The sequence below is a fragment of the Anomaloglossus baeobatrachus genome, chromosome 6 (assembly GCF_048569485.1).
Source record: "Anomaloglossus baeobatrachus isolate aAnoBae1 chromosome 6, aAnoBae1.hap1, whole genome shotgun sequence".
Lineage (NCBI taxonomy): Eukaryota > Metazoa > Chordata > Amphibia > Anura > Aromobatidae > Anomaloglossus > Anomaloglossus baeobatrachus.
This window is the reverse complement of record NC_134358.1, coordinates 135,761,322-135,783,870: the sequence shown is the minus strand read 5'-3', so window position 1 is coordinate 135,783,870 and position 22,549 is coordinate 135,761,322. Positions and strand designations below refer to the sequence as shown.

General features: G+C 42.7%; 1 protein-coding gene across 1 annotated transcript in view; it reads left to right on the top strand.

Annotated features, from left to right (window-relative positions):
* The window catches only part of RP1 (RP1 axonemal microtubule associated), a 752,859-nt gene that overhangs the window by 631,462 nt on the left and 98,848 nt on the right, over window positions 1-22,549 (top strand). The window contains exons 48-51 of the mRNA XM_075316343.1: window positions 2,917-3,115; window positions 13,318-13,377; window positions 15,340-15,512; window positions 18,333-18,555. Of these exons, the coding sequence (XP_075172458.1) occupies window positions 2,917-3,115; window positions 13,318-13,377; window positions 15,340-15,512; window positions 18,333-18,555 (655 nt within the window). The remainder of the gene's footprint in view (window positions 1-2,916; window positions 3,116-13,317; window positions 13,378-15,339; window positions 15,513-18,332; window positions 18,556-22,549) is intronic.

The window sequence follows — 22,549 nt, the reverse complement described above, 5'->3', positions numbered from 1 at the left end:
GGGCTATAATTCTATATTTCTGCCAACAATCATGTCAGGGCTTGCTTTTTACGGGATGAGTTGACCTTTTTTTGGTACCAATTTTGTGCATATAACATTTTTTTTGATCGCTTTCTATTCTGATTTTTAGTAGGCAGAATGAACATAAAACAGTAATTCTCGAATTGTTTTTTTTTCATGTCATTGACTGTGTGGTAAAATTAATAAGTTGTCCTTATTGTTTGGGTCAGTACAATGTCAGCAATACCACATTTATGTAGTTTTTTAATGTTTTGCTGCTTTTACACAATAAAAATAATTGTATAGAAAATTGTTTTCACTATGTTTTTAGAGTTATAGCTTTCTTATTTCTGCTCTGAAAGAACTGAATGGGTGTTTGTTTTTTGCAGGACAGGATGATGTTTTCACCTATACAATTTTTATTTGCATTCAACTTTTTTATTGCGTTTATTCTACTTTATTTTGGCAGCATGATGAAAAAGCATTGTTTTTTGCCATGGTTTTTATTTCTTTATGTTGTTCACTGAGGGGGTTAGCTAGTGTGACAGTTTTATAGATCAGGTCACTGTGGATGCGGGAATATCAATATATGTACTTTTTTGTTTATTTTTTATTTCCCTTTAATATCTGTATTTATCGGTATAATATTTTTTCATATTTTTTGTTTTTATTTTGGGATTATTGTATTTGATATATTTTTACAAAAAAAATTTTAAACCTTTTTTTTTACTTTCTTACTTAGTCCGAGGAATGAACCTCAATTTTCCCTTGTCTGATCGCTGCTCTAATACCCTGCTAAGCTTTAGCATCATAGCGTATTAGAGCTGTCAGTCAGACACAGGCAGGAGGTGTCAGGATCTCACAGGGTGGCCTCGAGACCATTATTCAACTCTGGGTCACCATCGAGACTATCCGTACAACTCGGTCACAATCGTGTTGTGCGGATCTGAGCAAAATGGGAGCTCTCTCCCTTTGGTAAGTAGATAGATGCCACTGTCGTTACTGACAGTAGCATCAGATGGGTTAAACACTTGCAATTGATGCTAGTACCAATCCTGGGCATTACTGCAGGGTGTCAGCTATGCTACATAACTGCCACCTGCTGATGATTGCCAGCTCTGCTAGTGAGCCGGCACAATCGTAGTGCCGTACTTGTATGGCAATTTGCGAGAACAAACTTCCCCTCTCCCCTCGCTACTCCCCAGCCTCGCCACTCTGCCAATCCCTTCACTGGCTTCCCATCGCCCAACGACTCCAGTTCAAAACATTAACCATGACATACAAAGCCATGCACAACCTGTCTCCTCCCTACATCTGTGACCTAGTCTCCCGGTACCTACCTGCACGCAACCTTAGATCCTCACAAGATCTCCTTCTCTGCTCCTCTCTTATCTCCTCTTCCCACAATCGTGTACAAGATTTCTCCCGTGCATCCCCCATACTCTGGAACGCTCTACCTCAGCACATCAGACTCTCCACGACCGTGGAAAGCTTCAAGAGGAACCTCAAGACCCACCTCTTCCAACAAGCCTACAACCTACAATAGCCTTCAGCCCAGTAGACCACTGCGCAACCAGCTCTGTCCTCACCTATTGTACCATCACCCATTCCCTGTAGACTGTGAGCCCTCGCGGGCAGGGTCCTCTCTCCTCCTATACCAGTCTGTCTTGTACTGTTAATGATTGTTGTACGTATACCCTCTTTCACTTGTAAAGCGCCATGGAATAAATGGCGCTATAATAATAAATAATAATAATAATAATAATTGCGCCGTACATGTACCACTCATGTCATAAAGAGGCTAAAGAAAAGCATTGTGATTTATTAACTACTACTTTTAAAGGTTTTGTTTATTATGGGCAATGTAATAATATACATTTTACATGCTGCCTATTATGAGTGTGCAATCAAGTCACACAGGAAAAGATAGGTGAAACACAGAAAAAATGGCTATTGGCTCAGCTGGTTCCTGTACAGACTAGGGGGTCTGACCTCGCAGTCCCTATTGGTGCCTGCGTAGGCTAGAATTGACTTAAACCCAGAATAAACGATGGCAACTCAGATCTATGTTGCATGAACTGCTGTTGAGTGCTTCACGTACCTCCTAAGGAACCGGAGGGCTGAGCAGAGTAGAGAAACGAAGGAGTACTGAGCTAGAAAGAGATCCAAGAATGACTAAAACAAACTGCAAAAAGGAGATAGGTCCAGGATGAAGAGCAAAAACCCCTGAGAGATTAACCCCAACTGGTCTTTCCCTGACTGGCATAAACAACAGCAGTATGGCTGGACATCCAAATCAGAAAATCACCAGCAGGGGGAGGTATATAGCCGCACCCAAAAGGTAAATGGACAGACAATTGAATAAGTAAAAAAAAACTGGTATCCTAAAAGACTAAAGTAAGGATAACAAATAAACACCCAGAGAAAAGGTGTATCTGCTGTGGCTCATTGGGCAGATAAACCAACCACAGGGTCACAGGTTCAAACCCCAATGCATGACTATGCCTCAGAGAATCAAGTACACCATTATTTTGTATTTCACTGTTACCATACAAATGGTATATTATATTTTTTAATCTTTACACCCCTTTCAATAACTTGTGACTAGTGTCTAGTCACAAGTTATTGAAAGCTAGTCACTAGTCACTAGCTCTAAATTGGAATTCTCCTTGGGTTTGCACTGCATGTGTATGTATTGAAATACAGTATTATTTGCAGCATTTTTCCCACACCTGTCTAAATCTTTTACAGACTACTGTGTAATTTACTGTGTTTAATTACATTATGTATATTGCTTCTTGCATATGCTAAAAGAGAGAAGCAACGGACAGATTAGTAATCAAAGAGAAGACTGTTAAGTGTCCTACTACTCTGTGCAATTCATGAACATCATGTTCCCATTCTTTTATTGATCAGATGGTTGGATTTCAATTGGAAACTGTTGACATTGGTGTAATACACGAGCTGCTCATAGAGAAAGAACAGCAAACTAATTTACAGCTGGAGAAAGCTGTGGTGGAGGAAGGATCATTCATCAAGAACAAATACATCTTTATAGCCCAGCCGTGGAAGAAAGAAAAAACTAAAATGATGTCCATGACTCTACAAGTGACAGGTCAGAATAATGTGAAAAAGAAATGCTAAAAGAGGAAGTTTTATTTATCTTATTTAAAAAATATTAAGTTTGCTTTGATTTTAAATTAATCAATTATTATGTTTTTTGTTTTTTATCTTTTGTTTGCGGTTTCATATCCTAAATTAAATATAGCAAGTTCCTTGTAACATCGGCTAACACATAGGAATGCATAAAAAGCTAAACATGAGGGGACTTGCTTCCCACTTAGAGCTAAGCTAAAGATATAACACTTTAAGTAAGGTTAATTTAGTTCTAAAACTCTAATAATCCTTTAAAGAGAACCTTTCAGCACAATTTTGTAATGTAAAGTAAAGACTAGAGATGAGCGAACCGGCCGTAGTTCGGCTTGAGTTCGGTTCGCCGAACGGAGGTCTCGTTCGAGTTCGGTTCGGCGAACCGGTTCGGCGAACCACTCGAACCGCATAGGAAACAATGGGAGGCAATCACAAACACATAAAAACACCTAGAAAACACACTCAAAGGTGTCCAAAAGGTGACAAACAACTCACAACACAACACAAACACATGGGAAAGTGACAAGAACAAAACAAAACAGCGTTACGAGGAAAAAGAGGAGGAGACACAGATATATGAGTATATGCAAGGGAACATCGTTGCCATTACTGTGCAACTTGAGCCTTGCTCATTTTAGGCTTCCAATCTGGATAAATTGCCTGAGCTCGCCACGTACGCCTTGGGGATCTTGTCGTGTCCTGCAGCCAGCGTTCTCTTGGAACCTGTCTTCAGTGCTGCTGGGGGTCTGCTGACAGATAAGCTCACGCGTCTGTCCACTGACAATGTGGACATGGCTCTCAGAGGACTTTTCTTCCCCTTGGTCATCCAGGGGAGGCGAAAGGCAGGCGTATTTTTGAGAGTGCTTCATGCAAAGCATCTTTTTCATTTTCAAAAGGGGGGTCAACTGATGACAGTCAAGTGGGGTGTGTGTGGCCCAATTAGTGGCAACGAGGGAGACTGTGGTTGGAGTCCCCTCGCTGTGTTTCTCAAAGAACCAAGATGAACAAGTCATGGCTCTGAGGACTTTTCTTCCCCTGGGGCATCCAGGGGAGGCGAAAGGCAGGCGTATTTTTGAGAGTGCTTCATGCAAAGCATCTTTTTCATTTTCAAAAGGGGGGTCAACTCATGACAGTCAAGTGGGGTGTGTGTGGCCCAATTAGTGGAAACGAGGGAGACTGTGGTTGGATTCCCCTCGCTGTTTTTTACATGATTTTCAAAGTGCATGACATGCCTAAGAGGTTTAGTTTCAGCATCTCAAACTTTTTGGCTACAGAAAGGCTGCCTTTACTCCCTTTTGTCACCGAGGATTTTCGAGACCTTATGCCCATTGCAGTGCCCCAAGAGCCGATTGCCATTTGCCACTCCTTCTCCAAGAAAGGGGTGCCCGCGCTAACACAGCAGGTTGCACACAACATCACCGCTTCCTTGAGAGACTCTGTGTGTGACAGGGTGCATTTCACCACAGATACTTGGAACACTAAGCATGGACAGGGGCGTTACATGTCGCTGACTGGGCACTGGGTAACTATGGTGATAGATGGAGAAGTGTCTGCTGTACAAGTCTTTCCGTCCCCACGAGTTGTGTGTTTCAATCCTTCCTCTGTATGTACAAGTTTCTCCACTGCTTCTGCCTCATCAACCTCGTGTTGTTCCTGCACCTCAGCCCAAACCCTGTGTGGTCAGGCCACCCTTCCTTGTAACTGCGCTCAAGGAATCCCACACACCTCCTTACTATGCTGGCAGCAGAGCTCAAGGCCATCAGGCGGTCAAATGTTTACTTTGAAATGTAGGGGAAATGTGAGACACCGCTGAGGAGTTGTGGACGGTTAGGTCTGTAGAGTGAGATCGAGTTTCATCAATGGTTGTCTCCACTCAACCAGCAGCCAGGGAATGCCGGGTGTGACAATGATGCTAAACAGTCTGCGGCCCTTCTTCAGGGCAATGTGACACACGTGCCTTGTATGACTCACGTGTTGAATCCGAATCTCCAGCAATTTTTTAAAACACTATCCCGGCCTACATGTCCTTCTGTCGAAGGCACGGTGTAACGCCTGCCTGGATCGACACACTCAGACGGGCTGTAAAGGATAGGCTAGAGGGAACCCACTCACCAAGCTGGACCCCCAGAACCCTGAAACCCTTTAACCCCTATACAGTGATTTTGAATGACACAGGGCCCAAGTTGATCAATACCTGTGGAAGGCTGCAGTTCCAGATAATAGTAGTCATGCAGGGTCAAAACATTAATTGAGGAAGAGGAACAGAATGGGAGGGACAGGACTTAATCAGAAAACAAGCAGAGGTGAAATGCGAATCGACCAACGAGGTACCTAAACAGCAAGCAGGAAAAGTAGTCAGGTAACAAGCACACAAACTCATAAAACTAAACTGGGGGTAACAGTAACCAGAGGTTCATAGCTATGTCTGGCAGAGGTCTTCAGACAGGAGGGGCCTAAAAAAGGGTGTTGTGTCTTCCCATTGGTTGTAGCTGAATGATGGTACTTCATCTGTGAGATACCCACCACCTGCATTCAGCCATTGGTTCTGCATATGTCAAGGTAACGCAGCCCAGTGGGTGAGCATAACCTGCGTCCACCTGCGCTGCTGGCGTCGACTCCTCTCCCATCATCCGCACTATGCACGAAAGGAACACGTCACCTTGCGACAGGAGTACAAATTGACGTAGCGGACTACGGTGGTGACTTAACAGCCGTGTGCGGCAATGATGCAAACATGGCAGTGTGCCTTCATCAGGCCAATGTGACACACGTGACTTGTATGGCTCACGTGTTTAATCTGATTCTCCAGCAATTTTTAAAACAACATCCCGGCCTACATGGCCTTGTACAGCGGGCACGCTCGCTATGTGCTCACTTCCATCGCTCGCACCCAGTAGCTCAACAACTTTCATCGCTCCTGAAGTCTTAGTGTCTGGCGGTTAAACGTCTGAAATGCGATGTTCCGACACGCAGGAATTTGAATCTGCACATGTTGCAGCATCTGTGGCAGCACCGCAGAGCCCAGCTGAAATACGTTATGATATATACCCTGGGCTAACTTGATCCAGAGGTGGTGCAGATCACGCTGCTGGAGTGGTGTCAGATCAAGGACATATGCACCGTTCTACACAGTTTACAAATGTCGACGCAGATGATTAACACTGGCGGTGACATTCTCAGCGTGACAATTTTGGTTATCTACATGATGGAGCACACTGTAAGCATTATTTGGAGTTAGGTGTTGGTCCAAGAGGAAGGGAGGAATACTGGAGGAGTCATATGCGGAAGGGATAACAAGATCTACAAGGTCCAGACGGTCAGCGGCACCTTGGCGGCAGTCATGGTACGATGGGGGAGAGGGATTTTCAAGGGCGCATTGTATCAGCAAAACAGTTGAGGAAGGTGCAGGAGCCCAGGAAGAAATGGAGGACGAACTGGCGATGGGCATGGAAGGCTCAGCAGATGAGTGAGAGCTTGCTCACATTTTGGTTGTGCGAGGTTGTGGGGAGAGGGCAGAGGAAGGAGGCACGATTCTCACCTCTCCGCCACCAACACACCAAGGACTTGGTTCTCCTGGATTCTCAAGACACATGAGCGCCTTCTTGCTGCACTACCTACAACATGACCCTCGGATTCCAAGTCATGCTGACTACTGGGTTGCCACACAGTTAGATCCCCGGTACAACACAAAATTTTGCGAAATAATTCCTGCTATAGAAAGGGACGCACGTATGCAGGAGTATCAGCAGAAGGTGTTACGCAATCTTACATCTGCTTTTCCACTAAACACCAGTGGTGCACAGAGTGAATCTCAACGCTTTTTCATCGATAGGAGGAAATGGTCTTACTTCTCCACATCTGAGGGACCGAGGGCTGGCTGCTGTGCTGAGACGGCGTTGAGTACGGTGTCTCTGCAGAGTTGCATTTTTGGTCATATACAAACTGAGTTGAAAAAGGACAGATGCTGGTGGAAAGGGGAACAGGTGTGTTGGAAAGGGAAAAAAGTTTGTGGCCGTGGGTTTGGTAGTTAAGCAACATTAACATTTGCTGAAGAAACAACATCTGGTATGGTGGGACTGGCAGATTTGGATAAGGTGGTATATACTATGTTACCGCTATATAAAAAATATTAAGAAGAAAAGAAAGAGAAAGGTAGATATCCCAATCGCCATTCGGTGTCCACTGTGCTCACAGATGGAAAAGGAGAGGTTGGCAACTGGAAGGTTAGGTGGAGGATACAGAGCAGCCTGACTCTCAAACAAATAGTAGCCTGAACCAAGTTAGATGCCACTCGGATCTGGAGACTTGGAGCCCTGTTAGCGTGACAGGGTCCACACGACCACCCAGCCCCTGAACTCCCTGTTAACAACACAGGGGCCATTGGTTATGCTGTCCGTGTGCGTAGGGGACACACCTGTGGACAGCAGTTGCATCAGCAGCAGCAGGCCTGTTTATGCCACTGGGCTGCACTAGCAGGACTGGTAGGACAGGAGCTGGTCTTAACCGTTCTGCGTTACCAACTGTGGTGGCGGCCTGCATCGATGACCTATCCCTGCCTACCTCTGGCCTAAAGCCGCAATGGGTTCAACCCATGGAGGTGTCCTCTTTCGGAGCATAATAGAAGAGTGGGCACCTTCTTGTTGGCTCCAGCCCCTTTTATAACCTGGGTCCGCCCCAAACCAGGGTGGACCACAATGCACCTCCTGGAGACAAAAGCAGAGTGACACGTCATGAGTGGCATAACTAGCATCTTATTTTGAACCGCCACTTGAATGATGACCTCATGGCTGCCACAACCAAAACACCTCAACAGTCATCGTCTGACCAACAACAATGAGGTGACAAGTCATAGGGGCGGGCCTCTGCAAGCCTGTTGGGAGTGGCCTGGCCAAATTGTCAGGACACCTGATGCCCTGTGGTCTATATGGGCCCCCCACATCAGGGGCAGGGCCAAAGAGTTCATTACCGGACCTAGCCTCTGATGCAATAAGTGCCTGAACATGCTCAGTAGCATGAAATTCAGTTTCTGAAAAAAGACTATCCGCTTCAGCATGCTGTCTAGGCACAACACAGGACTTAGACCCGGCACGGAGTGCAAGTACCTGTGCAAAGAGGCTTTTCTCCGTCAGTGTGAAGCCCCACAGGTGTTGTGTTGGTGCATTACCTTCAGGGACTCCACGTGGAGGAAGAGTCTGGTCACACTTAGGTTGCTTCTTATATGTATTTTCGTGACTCCACTCTCGGTATTGCGGTCAGTGGGGACCGCCACTGCAGTGTAAGGGGACACCTGGGGCTGATGTTGGGTGCAGTTAGTTTTAGTGGCCTCCCGAGAGTGAGTCAAGCACCAGGGCCCTGTGTAAGTGTGTTGAGCCGCAGGTCGCAGAATGACTCAGGCACAGTCCAAACCAGCATGCGCTGTAGCCCAAAATTAACACTTTGCCTCAGGAATGACACAGTCAGGCAGAGCATACTCAGTTGGCAAAACACTGGAGTTAGGCTGCGGCTGGGGTAAATCGGCACACAGGAAGGAGCAACCGCGGAAACACTTTGTTCAATTGTGAGGGGAGTCATTTTGGAGTTTGGTGAGGAGTACTGTAACGCCAGTGAGCAGCATCCTGTGCCACAGACCAACATTCTTCCGGTGCTGTCTATACTGTTAACCATGATAGGAGCGTAAAGTCTGTATTTATGGCAACTGGACATCACAGTACCCGGGTACGGTAGGCTGTGCCCAGACAGTAATGCGTGCACGCAACACTTTGTTTTATTATGATAACACATATCTGTTCTGGGTAGGACGACTATATAGACAATCACACTTGCTGCCTCTGCACTGTCAAATTGTCACGTACAGTTTAAATCATAGAGGGACAGCGACACATGTTTGCATTGAATGTTGCTTTTCAATATTTACATGACTGTGTTGCAGAGCTGTGTGGTTTGCATTCACACTGTTATCATCTGCCTTATCTGTGAGGCTTCAGCTAACAAGGGTATTCAGGGTGGGTGATATGTTTTGTCTATGTTTAGGTAGATAACTGGGAAGCTCTTGTGATGCGCCACTAGTAAGTTGTCTTCGCACACACACACACACACACACACACACACACACACACACACACACACACAAACACACAATTACTGCTGCTACGCAGAGGGCTTAGCAAGCAGTAGGCAACTGAATAGATTGTTCTATTATTTCAATTTAATGCATGGTTCTTATTGTTTGTTTTGGGAAAGTGAAACAATCATTTATGAACCCAACTGCAAACAGTGCTTTTCATGTTGCGTGGTTTTGCTGCATACTGTGGATCCCACCAAATACAAGACTTAAAATGAAGCATAAGTCGCAAAGGGAATTTCATTGTGCTACAATGCGGCCTAGTGGGGCTGTGCAACCACCGCCTGCCCCATCACATGCATCTGCGTGCTCTTCATCCTCTGTGACTGTGGGGACAGCAGTCACACATGTTTTTTCACACTGAACTTCCACCCCGTTACCCGTAAGCAGGAGTGTGATTGGCAGGTCGTCACTTGTTTTTTAAGTGCAAACAGATGGTATTGTTGAGCTGTCAGACATCGAGAGAACCACCATTGGATGAAGGAAACATTATATCCACACCTGCACCTTCGTAAAAGATTGGCTGGACTACCTGCAGTTAATTATTGCGTTCCACAAATGGAAAGGAGTGTAGAATGCACATGTGTTGTACCTTGCTTGGCAGCAAAGGAACAATAACTTAGTATTCCAGACAATTTTAGGATGGCAGAAAAAGAGTTTGCTCTTTGGGCAAATTAAATAGCGTGGGAAAAGTGGGCAGGTGGGTACAGTGGCCGTGTTCTGTGTGTACCAGGACAGTAAAGGAAGCCTCACTTTCTATCCCTCCTAATGATGAAATGCAGCAAGAAATTCCCTGAGTTTGCTATAAAAATAGCGTTGCAAAATGTGCATGAGGGTGTCATGCAGAGGTGCTAGAAATAGCTTGGCACCAGTGGGGCACAAATGGAGTACAACAGTCACTTTTTGGATGCCACTAACTGGCAGCATTTTTTGCTATTATTATAGCTTATTAAAAACAGAGCAGGAGGGTGTCATGCAGAGGTGCTAGAAATAGCTTGGCACCATTGGGGCACAAATGGAGTACAACAGCCACTTTTTGGATGCCACTAAGTTTACTCAGTGTTTGCTAGTATAATGGTTTAGTAAAAATGAGCTTGAGTGTGCAATGCAGAGGTGCTGCAAATAGATTTGCACTAGTGGGACACTAATGGAAGTCCAACAGCCACTTTTAGGATGCCACTAAGTTTCCTCAGTGTTTGGTATTATAATGGCTTAGTAACAATGAGCTTGAGTGTGCAAAGGGCTGGAGGGTACAGTGGCAGGGTTGTGGGTCTGTGTAGAGGAAAGGAAGCCTCACTTTATATCCCTCCTAATGGGGAAATGCAGCGAGGAAGTCTCTGACCTTAGCTACACAGACGCTCTTATCTGTAGCTGTTAAAATCTCTTTCCACGGACCTGACTGTCACCTATGGCTCAGAGCCTGCTGTTAGTAGCCCTTACTAGGGTTAAAACATGCTGGCCCACCCCACTACACGCGAGCGCTTAGGGAAGGAAGACAAGGAAAAAAAAAAAAAATGGCGATCGCAATTATCCCAGCAGCAGTGATCTGAATGCGCTGTTCCCGCACTCTATACACTGAAATTTTATAATAGTGTGAGTCACAGAGTGACTTACACTATTACAGCGGAAAGCCAGCTAGTAATTAGCTTGGCTTTTTGCTGCTAGAACCGTTCTCGAACGTAACTAGAACTATCGAGCTTTAGCAAAAAGCTCGAGTTATAGTTTGATCTAGAACAGCCCCCAAAATCACTCGAACCGCGAACTGGAGAACCACGAACCACGAACCGCGCTCAACTCTAGTAAAGACGTGGCCATGATGGCACAGTAATACTGATTACATTGATACCTTTGGTGAAGAAAGCCGCTTTGCTTTTCTTCTTTAGTCACCATTTGATGTTTTCTACTAGTTACATTTCAGGGTACAGGGGCCAGAGTGTACATTGGGTCTTCTGCTCTCTCCTTGTCTGTGATTCCCCGTCCTCCCCACCCACCTCTAGTTTGTAAATGATCTGCCTCCTTTTTGTGAAATCTCAGCAGTAACCTGTCCTTCACTGTCACAGTTGTCTCCTTGTTTTTAGAGACTAATGACAGCTTTTGTATTGGAGCCTCTGATCTCCATCTTGGACTCTACATTTAAATGTTTTTTCTTCTCTTGGGACTGAAACAGTTAATGTCAGTTTTTCTGCTAGCAGCTTACCTGCAGTGCTTGTCAGCTGTAGCTGCTCTTTTGCCACGCCTCTTTGTGTTTAAGTAGCTAGGTTTCCCAGCAATCTTTGCTGATTATACAAAGCTATTTGTATGCTAGCCGCCTTGGTGGAAGGAGCTGCTGTGGTTCCATCCTTAGCCATATCTTCTCCATTTTGGTTGTTTTTCCCGTTTGTCTCACCTACCCTCCTGTTGTATTAGTGCATTGGTGGGTCAAGTGTACATTACCTTCCACTCCCTAGCCAGGACTATAGTAGGGATTTTTCAGGGCTTCAGGTATTCCTGCTCGGCAACAGGTGAGGAACTTGAAAAGGTCTGGCTACAAGAGCAGGGTACAGCACCAGGTAAGACAGAAGGTGTCCATCTACCCTCTCACTAGTACCAAGGCCCACCACTGTTATTGTTTCCCTGGTGTCCCCCTTGTCTGTGGTTTTGTCGAGGTGTTTTTTTTTGTTATGCATCAGACACCTGTTGGTCTGTTGACACCCACCAAGTGTAAAAGCGTGACATTCACAGAGACAGGTGGAGAGGGCGGGGAATCACAGACAGGAAGGGAGAAGACCTCAAATGCTGATTAATGAAGAACAACAAAGTGGATTTCTTCACCAAAGGTATCAATTTAATTAATATTAAAGCTATGTTTTTACCTTACCTTCAAAATCTTACTGACAGGTTCTTCTTAAGGATTCAGTAGTATTTTGTTTTTGCCCTTTCATTTTTCACTCCCCTTGTTTCAAGAGCCATATCTTTTTTTTCCATCAAGTTAGCCATAGGGCTTGTTTTTTCTGGGATGCGTTATAGTTTTGAATGACAACATTCAATGTACCACTGTACCATATTGGTAAATGGGGGGAAAAAAACTGTGAAATTGAAAAAAGAAAAAAAATAATACCGAAATTCCGCCATTGTTTTTTGGGTTTTGTTTTTATAGTGTTCATCATGGAGTAAAAATGACCTGACAACAAGATTCTTCAGGTCTGCAAAATTACAATGATACCAAATTGGTCCAATTTTGTTATATATTATTTTGATAGTGAAAACTATTATAAAATTTGTAATAAAAAAAATTTGTATTGACCATTTCTGTGATGTGTAACATTTTTATGCTTCCGTCATCAGAGCTTTATGAATGCTTATTTTTTTGCACCTTGAGCTGACATTTCTATTGATATCATTTTGCAGTATTTGACATTTTGATTGCTTTTTTTTATTGTATTTTTTGTTAAAGCGTGGAGACTTAAAATGTCAATTCTAGACTTTAAATAGGGATATTCATGCCAAAAAGAAGGAAAAAAATCTAAATATCCTGTAAACACTGTGTGTTAGATAATCTACATGGTCATCTACATATGTATTAAAATTAAGCCACACATTAGTATTACACATGAAGACAGAGATGAACTTGACTGATCTTGACAAGCGGCCATGAAACTTGGCAGATAAATATAAATAATTTTATATTTTCAAATGGGAAGCTGCTCCTCACAAATGACAAGCGACAAGTTGGGTAGACAAGATAAATAACAGAGATACTTTTTCATCTTGAGTCGATAGTAAGATAGAATATGCCAAAATTCGTTATCGCAGTAAAATGCCAATTTCAGTCAATTCTTTGAATCTAATCTGCTGTTTGATGAAATGTATTATTATACTAAATTTGTTATAGTAGAAAGATTTTATCTTTGATATTACATTGATAATTTATATATTTGTCCATTAATTATACTTATTAATAACTAGTTACAATTTATTATTTTAAGGTAGATTTGAAATATTGAATAGGTATAAAATACTTTATGACATGTTTGTATACCAAGTGTTGTGTTACTTTATTAATACAGAAACGAGGAATGACAGCCGCTCTGGCGCTCTTCTCAATGAGATTCAATCAATGACTTCAGGTAATAGACATATTATTATAGGATTTAAGTGAACGTCACTTCATGTACAGCATGTTTACTGTGATAATCTTCAGTAATTGGTACTACTCTTACAATCACAAAATGTATGAGAATTTAAAGAGGATATTTGTTCCTGACATTTTAATATCCAGCTTGAATATTGATATTCATCTCCATGCAATACTTCCTTTCTCCTGTGGAGGAGCTGCAGGGAAATTAATCACTAAGGCTAGTTTCACACTTGCGTTCAGCGCATTCCGTCACTATGGAGAATAGCGCAGTCCGTTAACGGACTGCGCTATTCTCCATAGAGTTGTCTGTACGACGCACTGTAACACAAGCGTCTGCGTTGCATCCGCTGGACGACGCAGCGTCGTTATTTTGACGCTGCGTCGGGCGGATGGAACGCTGCATGTAGCGTTTTTCTGCGCTTGGCGGAGTGTCAAAAAAACCGCAACCTGCAGGAATCCGTTAGGCGTCCGTTGTTTTTATAATGGACGCCTATGGTGGCGGATTCCGTTAGATTGCGTCATTTGACGGATTCCGTTAACGCAGCTGTCTTTACACAACTGCGCATGCTCAGATGTGTAAAGTCAAGGAAAAAAAAACTACAACGGATTGCGTTATTTTGTACAATCTGTAGCATGTGTTGTGCCACTATATGCAACGCATCCGTTGCATGCGTCACACAACGCAATGCTACGGATCCCGTCCAACGCAAGTGTGAAACTAGCCTTACTGAAGACATCTGATTGCTCAGGTACAAGCACCAGAGAACATGTGATTAGCTTATCAAGGCAAATGGAGTTGATACACAGGATACACATACTGTAAAAATTCCAAGGTGTAGCTTTTTTTGAGTGGTGAAAAAAATGCATCAATTTCCCACAAAAAAAAATATTTTATGTTGCTATTTTCAGAGACTCTTTATTTTTTTTTTTTTTCATTTAAACGTTTGTGGAGCTGTGTTAGGGCTTATTTTTTGCATTGCGCGGTGACATTTTATTGATTTAATTTTTGGGTAGATACTGTACGCCTTTTATTGCTTTTTTAAGGATGTATTGCAATCCTAAAAACTGCACTGCTGGTATTTTTATTTTTTTACCTTTTTTTTTTTGTACAGTTTAACTAGTGGTATATTTTGATCAATTGCATGCAGCATTACTAAATATACCTTGTTTCTATGTTTTTTTATTATTTTTAAGTTTAAAACAAATAATAATTTTCGAACACTTTACTTTTGTTTTTTATTATATTTTTTTAGTCCCCCGAGGGAACTTCATCCTGCGATAGATAGCTCAATCACTTGATCAAAATTATATTCTACTACAAATATACTGTACTCAAAATTATGTTCTAATGTAAAGGCTAAGAAGGGCAGTAAGATGGCCTTCAATAGGCGTCCGGCTGCCATGACAATCTATTGGCACTAACTTGATTATGCCAAGGGGATGATTGGAGTCAGCGCACATGTGTAATTTCATTGCTGCTGTTAGTAACCATTTACGTAAATGCTAAACACTGTGATTGTAGCTAGCTTTAGTCTTAGCTGTTAGACCTAGAAGCTGGCTGTGTAATACAGGTGGCACCTGCTCAGTATGCAGTTCATGGTCTTGGACCATAACAAACAAAGGACAATTACGTTTTATGTCAGCAGAAGATTATGAGGCTAACGTTGTTTAGGCATCATTCAAAAAAAATGTACATAGTAATAATGTTATTCCCAGCTACACTACCATATACAGTACATTGTTAGTACTTGATAATACAGTTTATCCAGGTTTAGTAGCCATTACAAAGCATAAAATATACTTTACATACTTTACAAACAAAATTAAATGTTCCTTGGGGTCTAAAAATTAGAACTCACAGAAATTAGTAATACTGTAGTTGAATGTGTGTTGTTAGTACCTAGGTTTGTAAAGGGAATTTTATTACAATATCTTTTTTCATGTAACCCAGATGCAGAATGGAGCATTTATCTGACTATTTCTAGTAAAGAAGTCCAAATTTCCGAAACTCAACAACATAATTTACACTGGGTCATTGTATTGTATGGAGACAACGGCAGGTCAAACCCACTCAGAATAGAAGAGCAAAACTTAGACCAGTGGAGGGACCGTCTGATCTGTAAGGTACGACATTAAAACACCATTTTAACTAAGCCAATTCTAGATTTTATTTCCTTATTCTTTATTAGTATATTAATATGATGTGGATATATTACATGGCTCCACTGAACTTAAAGGTTGTCCAGATTTATCACTCGTCATGCTCTGTGAGGATTCTCCCTTGCTGGCAGCGTGATTGAGTGGTCATGTGACTTCATACTCCCAGCCACAATTGGACTTGACATATTCATACTTGCGCAGTCAAATTTTATTGAGTGTGGCCGTGCATTTCAGGTCGGAATGTGGCCAGAGTATGCATATCACATAGTTGCGATCACATGACACTGTAATAGGTGAGCAGTGCCCCATGATGTAAGTATGCTATGTTTTATGTATTTACTGTTGTATATTATAAATGCATGTGTGGATATTTAAAATGTTTTAGAAAGGAATACCCTTAGTGAGTAGCAGAGCTAAGATTCTTCAAGAGGTTACCAAAGGTTGTTCCAGCAGTCGGGTTAACTAGCAGTAGAGCGCGTTTAAGAGAAGTGTTACCTAAGATAGGGTTAAAGTAGTTAAGGGAGGAGTGAGAAATGGCAGGCTGGGTGGTTGGGAAGGAGAGCTCCAGAAGGAGTCAGTCAAGAGATGGGGTTAAAGTGAGTAGACATGGTCTCAGTGTGAGGGCCAGTCTGGGAAGCCCGTGATAACCTCTAGAGGTCCGGAGCCTGAGGCTCAGTCCGACGGATTTAGAGAGTTGTCTGGCTAGACAGCCATCAGGGCACAGAAGCGGATGAAGGTGTGCAGTATTAGGGAGAAGGAATCACCCACCGGAGTATTGAGGATGTGGTACAAGATAGTGGGGGACAGCACAAAGATATTATAATATGCCACCAACTTGCTCATTCCATGCCTAGAAGACTTGGTACTGTCCTTAAAAATAATGGAGGCCATGCAAAATAGTAAATGTAACAATTTTAATGTAGGGTGAAATCATTTTTGCATCAACTAATTTAAGTAAAACTAAATATTTTGTAATGAAAGTTATATTATTAAGTTTACTTTCATGTATTCAAAGCCCTCACCAAATCCAGTTCCTGAGCCCCTTGCCTGCCTTTTGGGCATCACTGTTTAAGTCTATTTATTACTCCGTCATCCTTACTTGTAATGTTTGTTTTTTTTAAAGCTTGCTGGTAATGTTTACTTTGAAAAGATGCATGTGTCCCTTCTCCTGATGAATGTATTTGCAAAAAAATATTTGAATAGTAACAAAAATAGAATAATAAGATTCTCATTAGTGCGCTTGGCATCACTGTGGGTGGCAAGTTGTTTTACCATTTTGTACCATACTGCTACCCTCCACCTATAAGCTAATAGAAAGAAAATCTTATATGTTTTACTGGTTTAGAAACTCCAGTTTATATGTAGATCAGCCACAGACATGATGCACAGTATTAGGGCTTGCTCAAACGAGCGTATAAATCGGACGTGTGCTATCCGATTTTTTTTTCAGACAGTACACTGACCCTTGTTATTCAATGGGACAATGTAGAAGACTGATTTATTTCACTGACAATCTATCTGTGATAAAAAATTTCAGCATGCTGCAACTTGACTCTGAAATCAGAAGAGACTCCCATTCAAGTCTATGGATGCAAGAAAAAAAATTGGATGCCACAGTATGTTATCCAATTTTTACTATTAGAGTACAATTTTAAGACACTTATCTGTAAACCAATACGGTATATCCCAGTACCTCCCAGTGAAGGCCAGGAACTGGGACTTAAATCCAATGAGTTGTGAAAGGCTCTAATACAAATTTTACACCTATACAGAGTTGGAGCCATTAAATTACAAAGTTGAATTTAAAAAAAATAATACAAATGTTATTAATACTATAGCAACCCCTACGCGTGTTTTGCGTTTCGCGTTTCCCCCGAGGAAGCCTACGCGAAACATGTGTAGGGTTTGCTATAGTACCACCTGTCAACAGGGTATATTATGGGTAAGTGCTTTGATGGATCTGTGCTCCTTTGACTGTTTATAGGAATATTTTACCTTTAACTATACACATACAGCACTGTGTCTATGCACATCCCATTCGAGATATTGTTTCCTCTCCCCCTTAGTATTTTTTGACTTGTGGTACTATAATTAGTTCATTCCCTGCACCATGCACTTTGATTTTCTATGTACTGTTTGTCTTCTCTGCATATATGTTAATACAATTTGTATTATTGTTTTTTAAAATTCTACTTTGTGATTTAATGGTTCCAACTCTGTTTAGGTGTAGAGTACAATTTTGTAGCATAGAAAAATGTTAAGGTGCGTGCCCATGATCAGTGTTTGTAGCATTTTAGATACAGCGTATTTTCGCTGCATTCGAAACGCTGCGTTGTACAGTACAAGCACAGTAGATGGGATTTATAGAAATCCCATACCCACTGTGCGTGTACAGCCCTCAGCGAAAACTAACCAGTGGTGCAGATTTCCAAGCCGCATGCATGTCAATTATTTGCTGCAGAGTTGCAAGCGTCCTCCGTAGGGAGAAGACAAGCAAAAGACCGTAGTGATCCGAACCCTGATCGTGGGAACAATCAGCTGCGGTCTCCTGCTCGCAGGTCAGGACCCGCCGTGTCCAGGACCCAACAGGTCCTGATCGTAGGTATGCACCCTTTATGATTAATGGTTGCTAATGTAAAAAAAAAAACAGATTGTATAAGGACAGCACACGGATAACAAGTGAGACAAAAATCCTTCAACTTTTCTGGATGAAAATCAGATAGTTCTTTTATAGTGTGGTGAGACACTACCCTAGCACTAACAGAAAAATTGCCTTTCTTCTAGGTAAATCTTACCCATGATCTCGGAGAGTTATTTAAAGTGAGGCTGGGCATTCAGAACTGGCACGAAGACCTGGGCCGGTTATACTTGCAACACATAAAAATGCAGAATACGAAAACCTTGGATACATTTAACCAGCCAATAAATAAAACACTTCCTCTTACATTAAGTGGAGACAGATGGATTGAAGTCCCGGTAGAATGGCCTCTAAGAGCCTCCCTTTCTGGTATGTTCAAAGTAAACTATTATGTACTTGATTATAAGCTGGCATTTAGCTGTAGTGGCATATGTAAGTAATGAGGAAAAGCAGGAAAATTGCTCCTGTTATGTGCTATCTTTACTTACATAAACTCATGAAAAACACATAAAAAGGATAAATATGGGCTGTATCTATTGTGGTAGAGCCACTCTCTCAGCAGTAGGGGATGGATGCAGGAACACCTCACGTGTCGATTTTCACCTGGTTTATTATCATCAGTCACAATCCATTGACAAAAAGACAGCACTACTTCCTCCAGCACAGGAAAGTACAGAGCAAAACAGAAGAACCATGAGTGTGTCCAGAGGCCTGGCTTTTACCTCTGGGACCACACCTCGAGGTGGAGATATGGTGAACAGCCATCCCACCCATCTCTTTAGCTGTCCACAACAAACCCGGCCCAGGTAATACAAATTAACCCTCTCAGCACCTAATGTGCTGGAGTACTACATCCGGGTTCACATCACTGATTGCAGTAGTCGCAGCGACACATATCTCCCCTCGTGCACATCACCAGTGATCACATCACATATTCCCCTCCTCTGGCCAAAGCCGGGGGCATGGGCACCATCAACCACTAAACAGGAGAGCTGCGACAGGGCATCTGCATTCCCATGTAACTTCCCAGGCCTGTGCTCCACATGGAAGGCAAAGTCTTCAAGGGCTAGAAACCACCTGGTCACCCTAGCATTCTTTCCCTGGCTACTTGTCAACCATGTCAGTGGCGCATGATCAGACACTAGCCTGAATTTACGGCCTAGCAGGTAGTATTTTAGAGAGTCCACTGCCCACCTAATGGCCAGGCATTCCTTTTCCACAATGGCATAGTTTTTCTCACAAGAGGAGAGTTTCCTACTCAGGTAAAGCACTGGATGTTCCTCGCCATTTATTTCCTGCGACAGCACAGCTCCCAACCCGACCTCCGAAGCATCAGTCTGAAGCACAAACTCCTTTGTAAAGTTGGGTGCCACCAGGACTGGCTGCCGACACAGAGCAGACTTCAAGTCCTGGAACGCCACCTCCGCCTCACAGGTTCACTTGGCCACCGATGGCTTCACAGCCCTGAGGAGATCAGTCAGCGGAGCGGCCCTCACAGCAATCTTCGGTACAAACCGGCGGTAGTATCTGACGATTATAGCGTAGCACTGGTAATTAAAATATAACTTTTATTATTCTCAATTAAAATATCATGACACCCAAATAAATGATACCACAAGTGTTTTAGCACCAAATCCAAATTAGATGTACACGAGTTGAATCCAGGGGAGTTATTTATACTGTCTCACGAACACCCCCAATAATAATACTCATGTGCATCCAAATAAACTTAAAGTGACATTGTGCAGAACCGCTTTTTCTCCATAATTGCACTTTTGCCCAGAGAATCACTCTTATAAAGTGGCTATGTGCAAATCATTTATGAGAACATGACCATGTAGTAAATCACTATGGACGTTGATATACAACCAGATGGAGAGAGTAACGGTTAAAGGGAAAAATGTGCTAAAGTGCTTAATATTACAATCAATGGTGGTGGTGGGATTTATGCTCACCGTCTGTCCCACCACAAAACCACTGAAACTGGTGTTACCTTACAGTCAGCAAGGGGGATGGGGAGCCTTTCGCATACCACACATTACCCCAGGTGACACCAGTCCTACTCACTTGATCTTCAATTGTCGGCTCAACATGCCTCTGACAGCATAGCATCCACTCCCCTGATGAATCGCTATTGAGGAAACGCGTCGGGAAGGAGGACATTGAGTAGGGCTGGTGTCACCTGGGGTAATGTGTGGTATGCGAGAGAAAGGTGGCTATATTGGTCACTAATTTTTTGGTGCTTTGTTTTTGCATGTCAGAAATGTTTATTTCTAAATTTTGTGCAGTTATATTGGTTTACCTGGTGAAAATAAACAAGTGAGATGGGAATATATTTGGTTTTTATTAAATTGCCTAATAATTCTGCACAGTAATAGTTACCTGCACAAACAGATATCCTCCTAAGATAGCCAAATCTAAAAAAAACCCACTCCAACTTCCAAAAATATTAAGCTTTGATATTTATGAGTCTTTTGGGTTGATTGAGAACATAGTTGTTGATCAATAATAAAAAAATCCTCTAAAATACAACTTGCCTAATAATTCTGCACACAGTGTACAGTATATTCCTTGACTATATATTGCATAATGAGTGCACAAGACTCAAACCCAAATACCTTACTAAATCGACTGTTCAAATTAGACCTGATTTTTTCGTGATTTCTCTCTTATTGCTGGTGAATCATCACAAATAGGTAAAGTCTTTGACACTGATAAGAACATGGCCAGTAACATCGCTGACTAGATTAATAGACAAAATCCCTTAAAAGAGCACTCAGCTGGTATCTACAGGTACTACATCAAAACAATGAGCAAACAAAAGCTAAGCTCACATTACAAATCAATCCATGTGGAAGAAACTTTTAATGGAAAACTGTCATTGCTCAGACTATGAAACTTTCATAAACCCTGAGATCAAGTGATTGAGCTGAGTGGCAGCTCTGTGCTTTGATGAACAGTATTGATTTGATGTCCATGAAAGACATGAAAGTCACTGGGCCTCAAGAGTGTTTGTCTCCGGCAGATAGACTCACACCTGTCAGAGGCTCCACAATGTACCCGAACCGTACAAGTATCGGTGGACGATGGCTTCACCGCACTGTTTCATACCTGTCAGCCACCCCTGATTTCCAATTAAGATTGGTCCATGGACATATTACTGACCAGCTTCACATTGTCAGCTTTTTATAGTTCAGCTCTGATTCATTTTTTATGTCCTCTGTATATCTACACCTTCTAGTATTCAATATAACGGCTTCTATTCAGAGAAGATATCCACTGCTGATATGCTGTATCTACTCTTGTTACTCTTCTGCCTTTTATCCCTGTTTATATTTAGCTATTATAACCTACAATATAACATAGCTATGACATTAAGGGGTACTTTGCACACTATGACATCGCAGCTGCGATGTCGGTGGGGTCAAATCGAAAGTGACGCACATCCGGCGTCGCTGTTGATATCGGAGTGTGTAAATCATTTTTGATACGATTAACAAGCGCAAAAGCGTCAAAATCGTATCATCGGTGTAGCGTCGGTCATTTCCATAATTTCGGAAGGACCGATGTTACGATGTTGTTCCTCGTTCCTGCGGCAGCACACATCACTGTGTGTGAAGCCGCAGGAGCGAGGAACATCTCCTACCTGCGTCCTGCGGCTCACGCCGGCTATGCGGAAGGAAGGAAGGAGGTGGGCGGGATGTTGACGTCCCGCTCATCTCCGCCCCTCCGCTTCTATTGGCCGCCTGCCGTGTGACGCCACACGACCCGCCCCCTTAGGAAGGAGGCGGTTCGCCGGCCAGAGCGACGTCGCAGGGCAGGTAAGTCCATGTGAAGCTGCTGTAGCGATAATGTTCGCTACGGCAGCTATAACACAATATCGTATGTGCGACGGGGGCGAGGACTATCACGCTCGGCATCGCAAGCATCGGCTTGCGATGTCGTAGTGTGCAAAGTACCCCTAAGTATGGTGCTGAGGAACTCATCAAATAACTATAGAGCTCCTGTCCTACTATTGTAATTCCAGACTGTCCCATTTTCTTCTCTCAATAACTGGCAGTCACTCCAGACTTGTAGGTATCTGAATAGGTGACTCCTCTAGTTATGGTTAAAGGGGTATTCCCATTTTCTGTCCTCCCTACATGTACCGTGGGGTGTACGCAGTTTGACAGGCAGCTAAATCTTATCCACTGTAGCTTAATAAGTAGACTGTTGCTTGAAGTCTATTTTTATTAAACTTTGTTAAATTTGTTGGTTTGGTGAAACTAGAACAATAAAATGTGTTCAATCAGTACATGTATAATATAACAGAGAACATACATACAGGAGCATGGCAATATACATAGAAATGTACAAGCAGCTT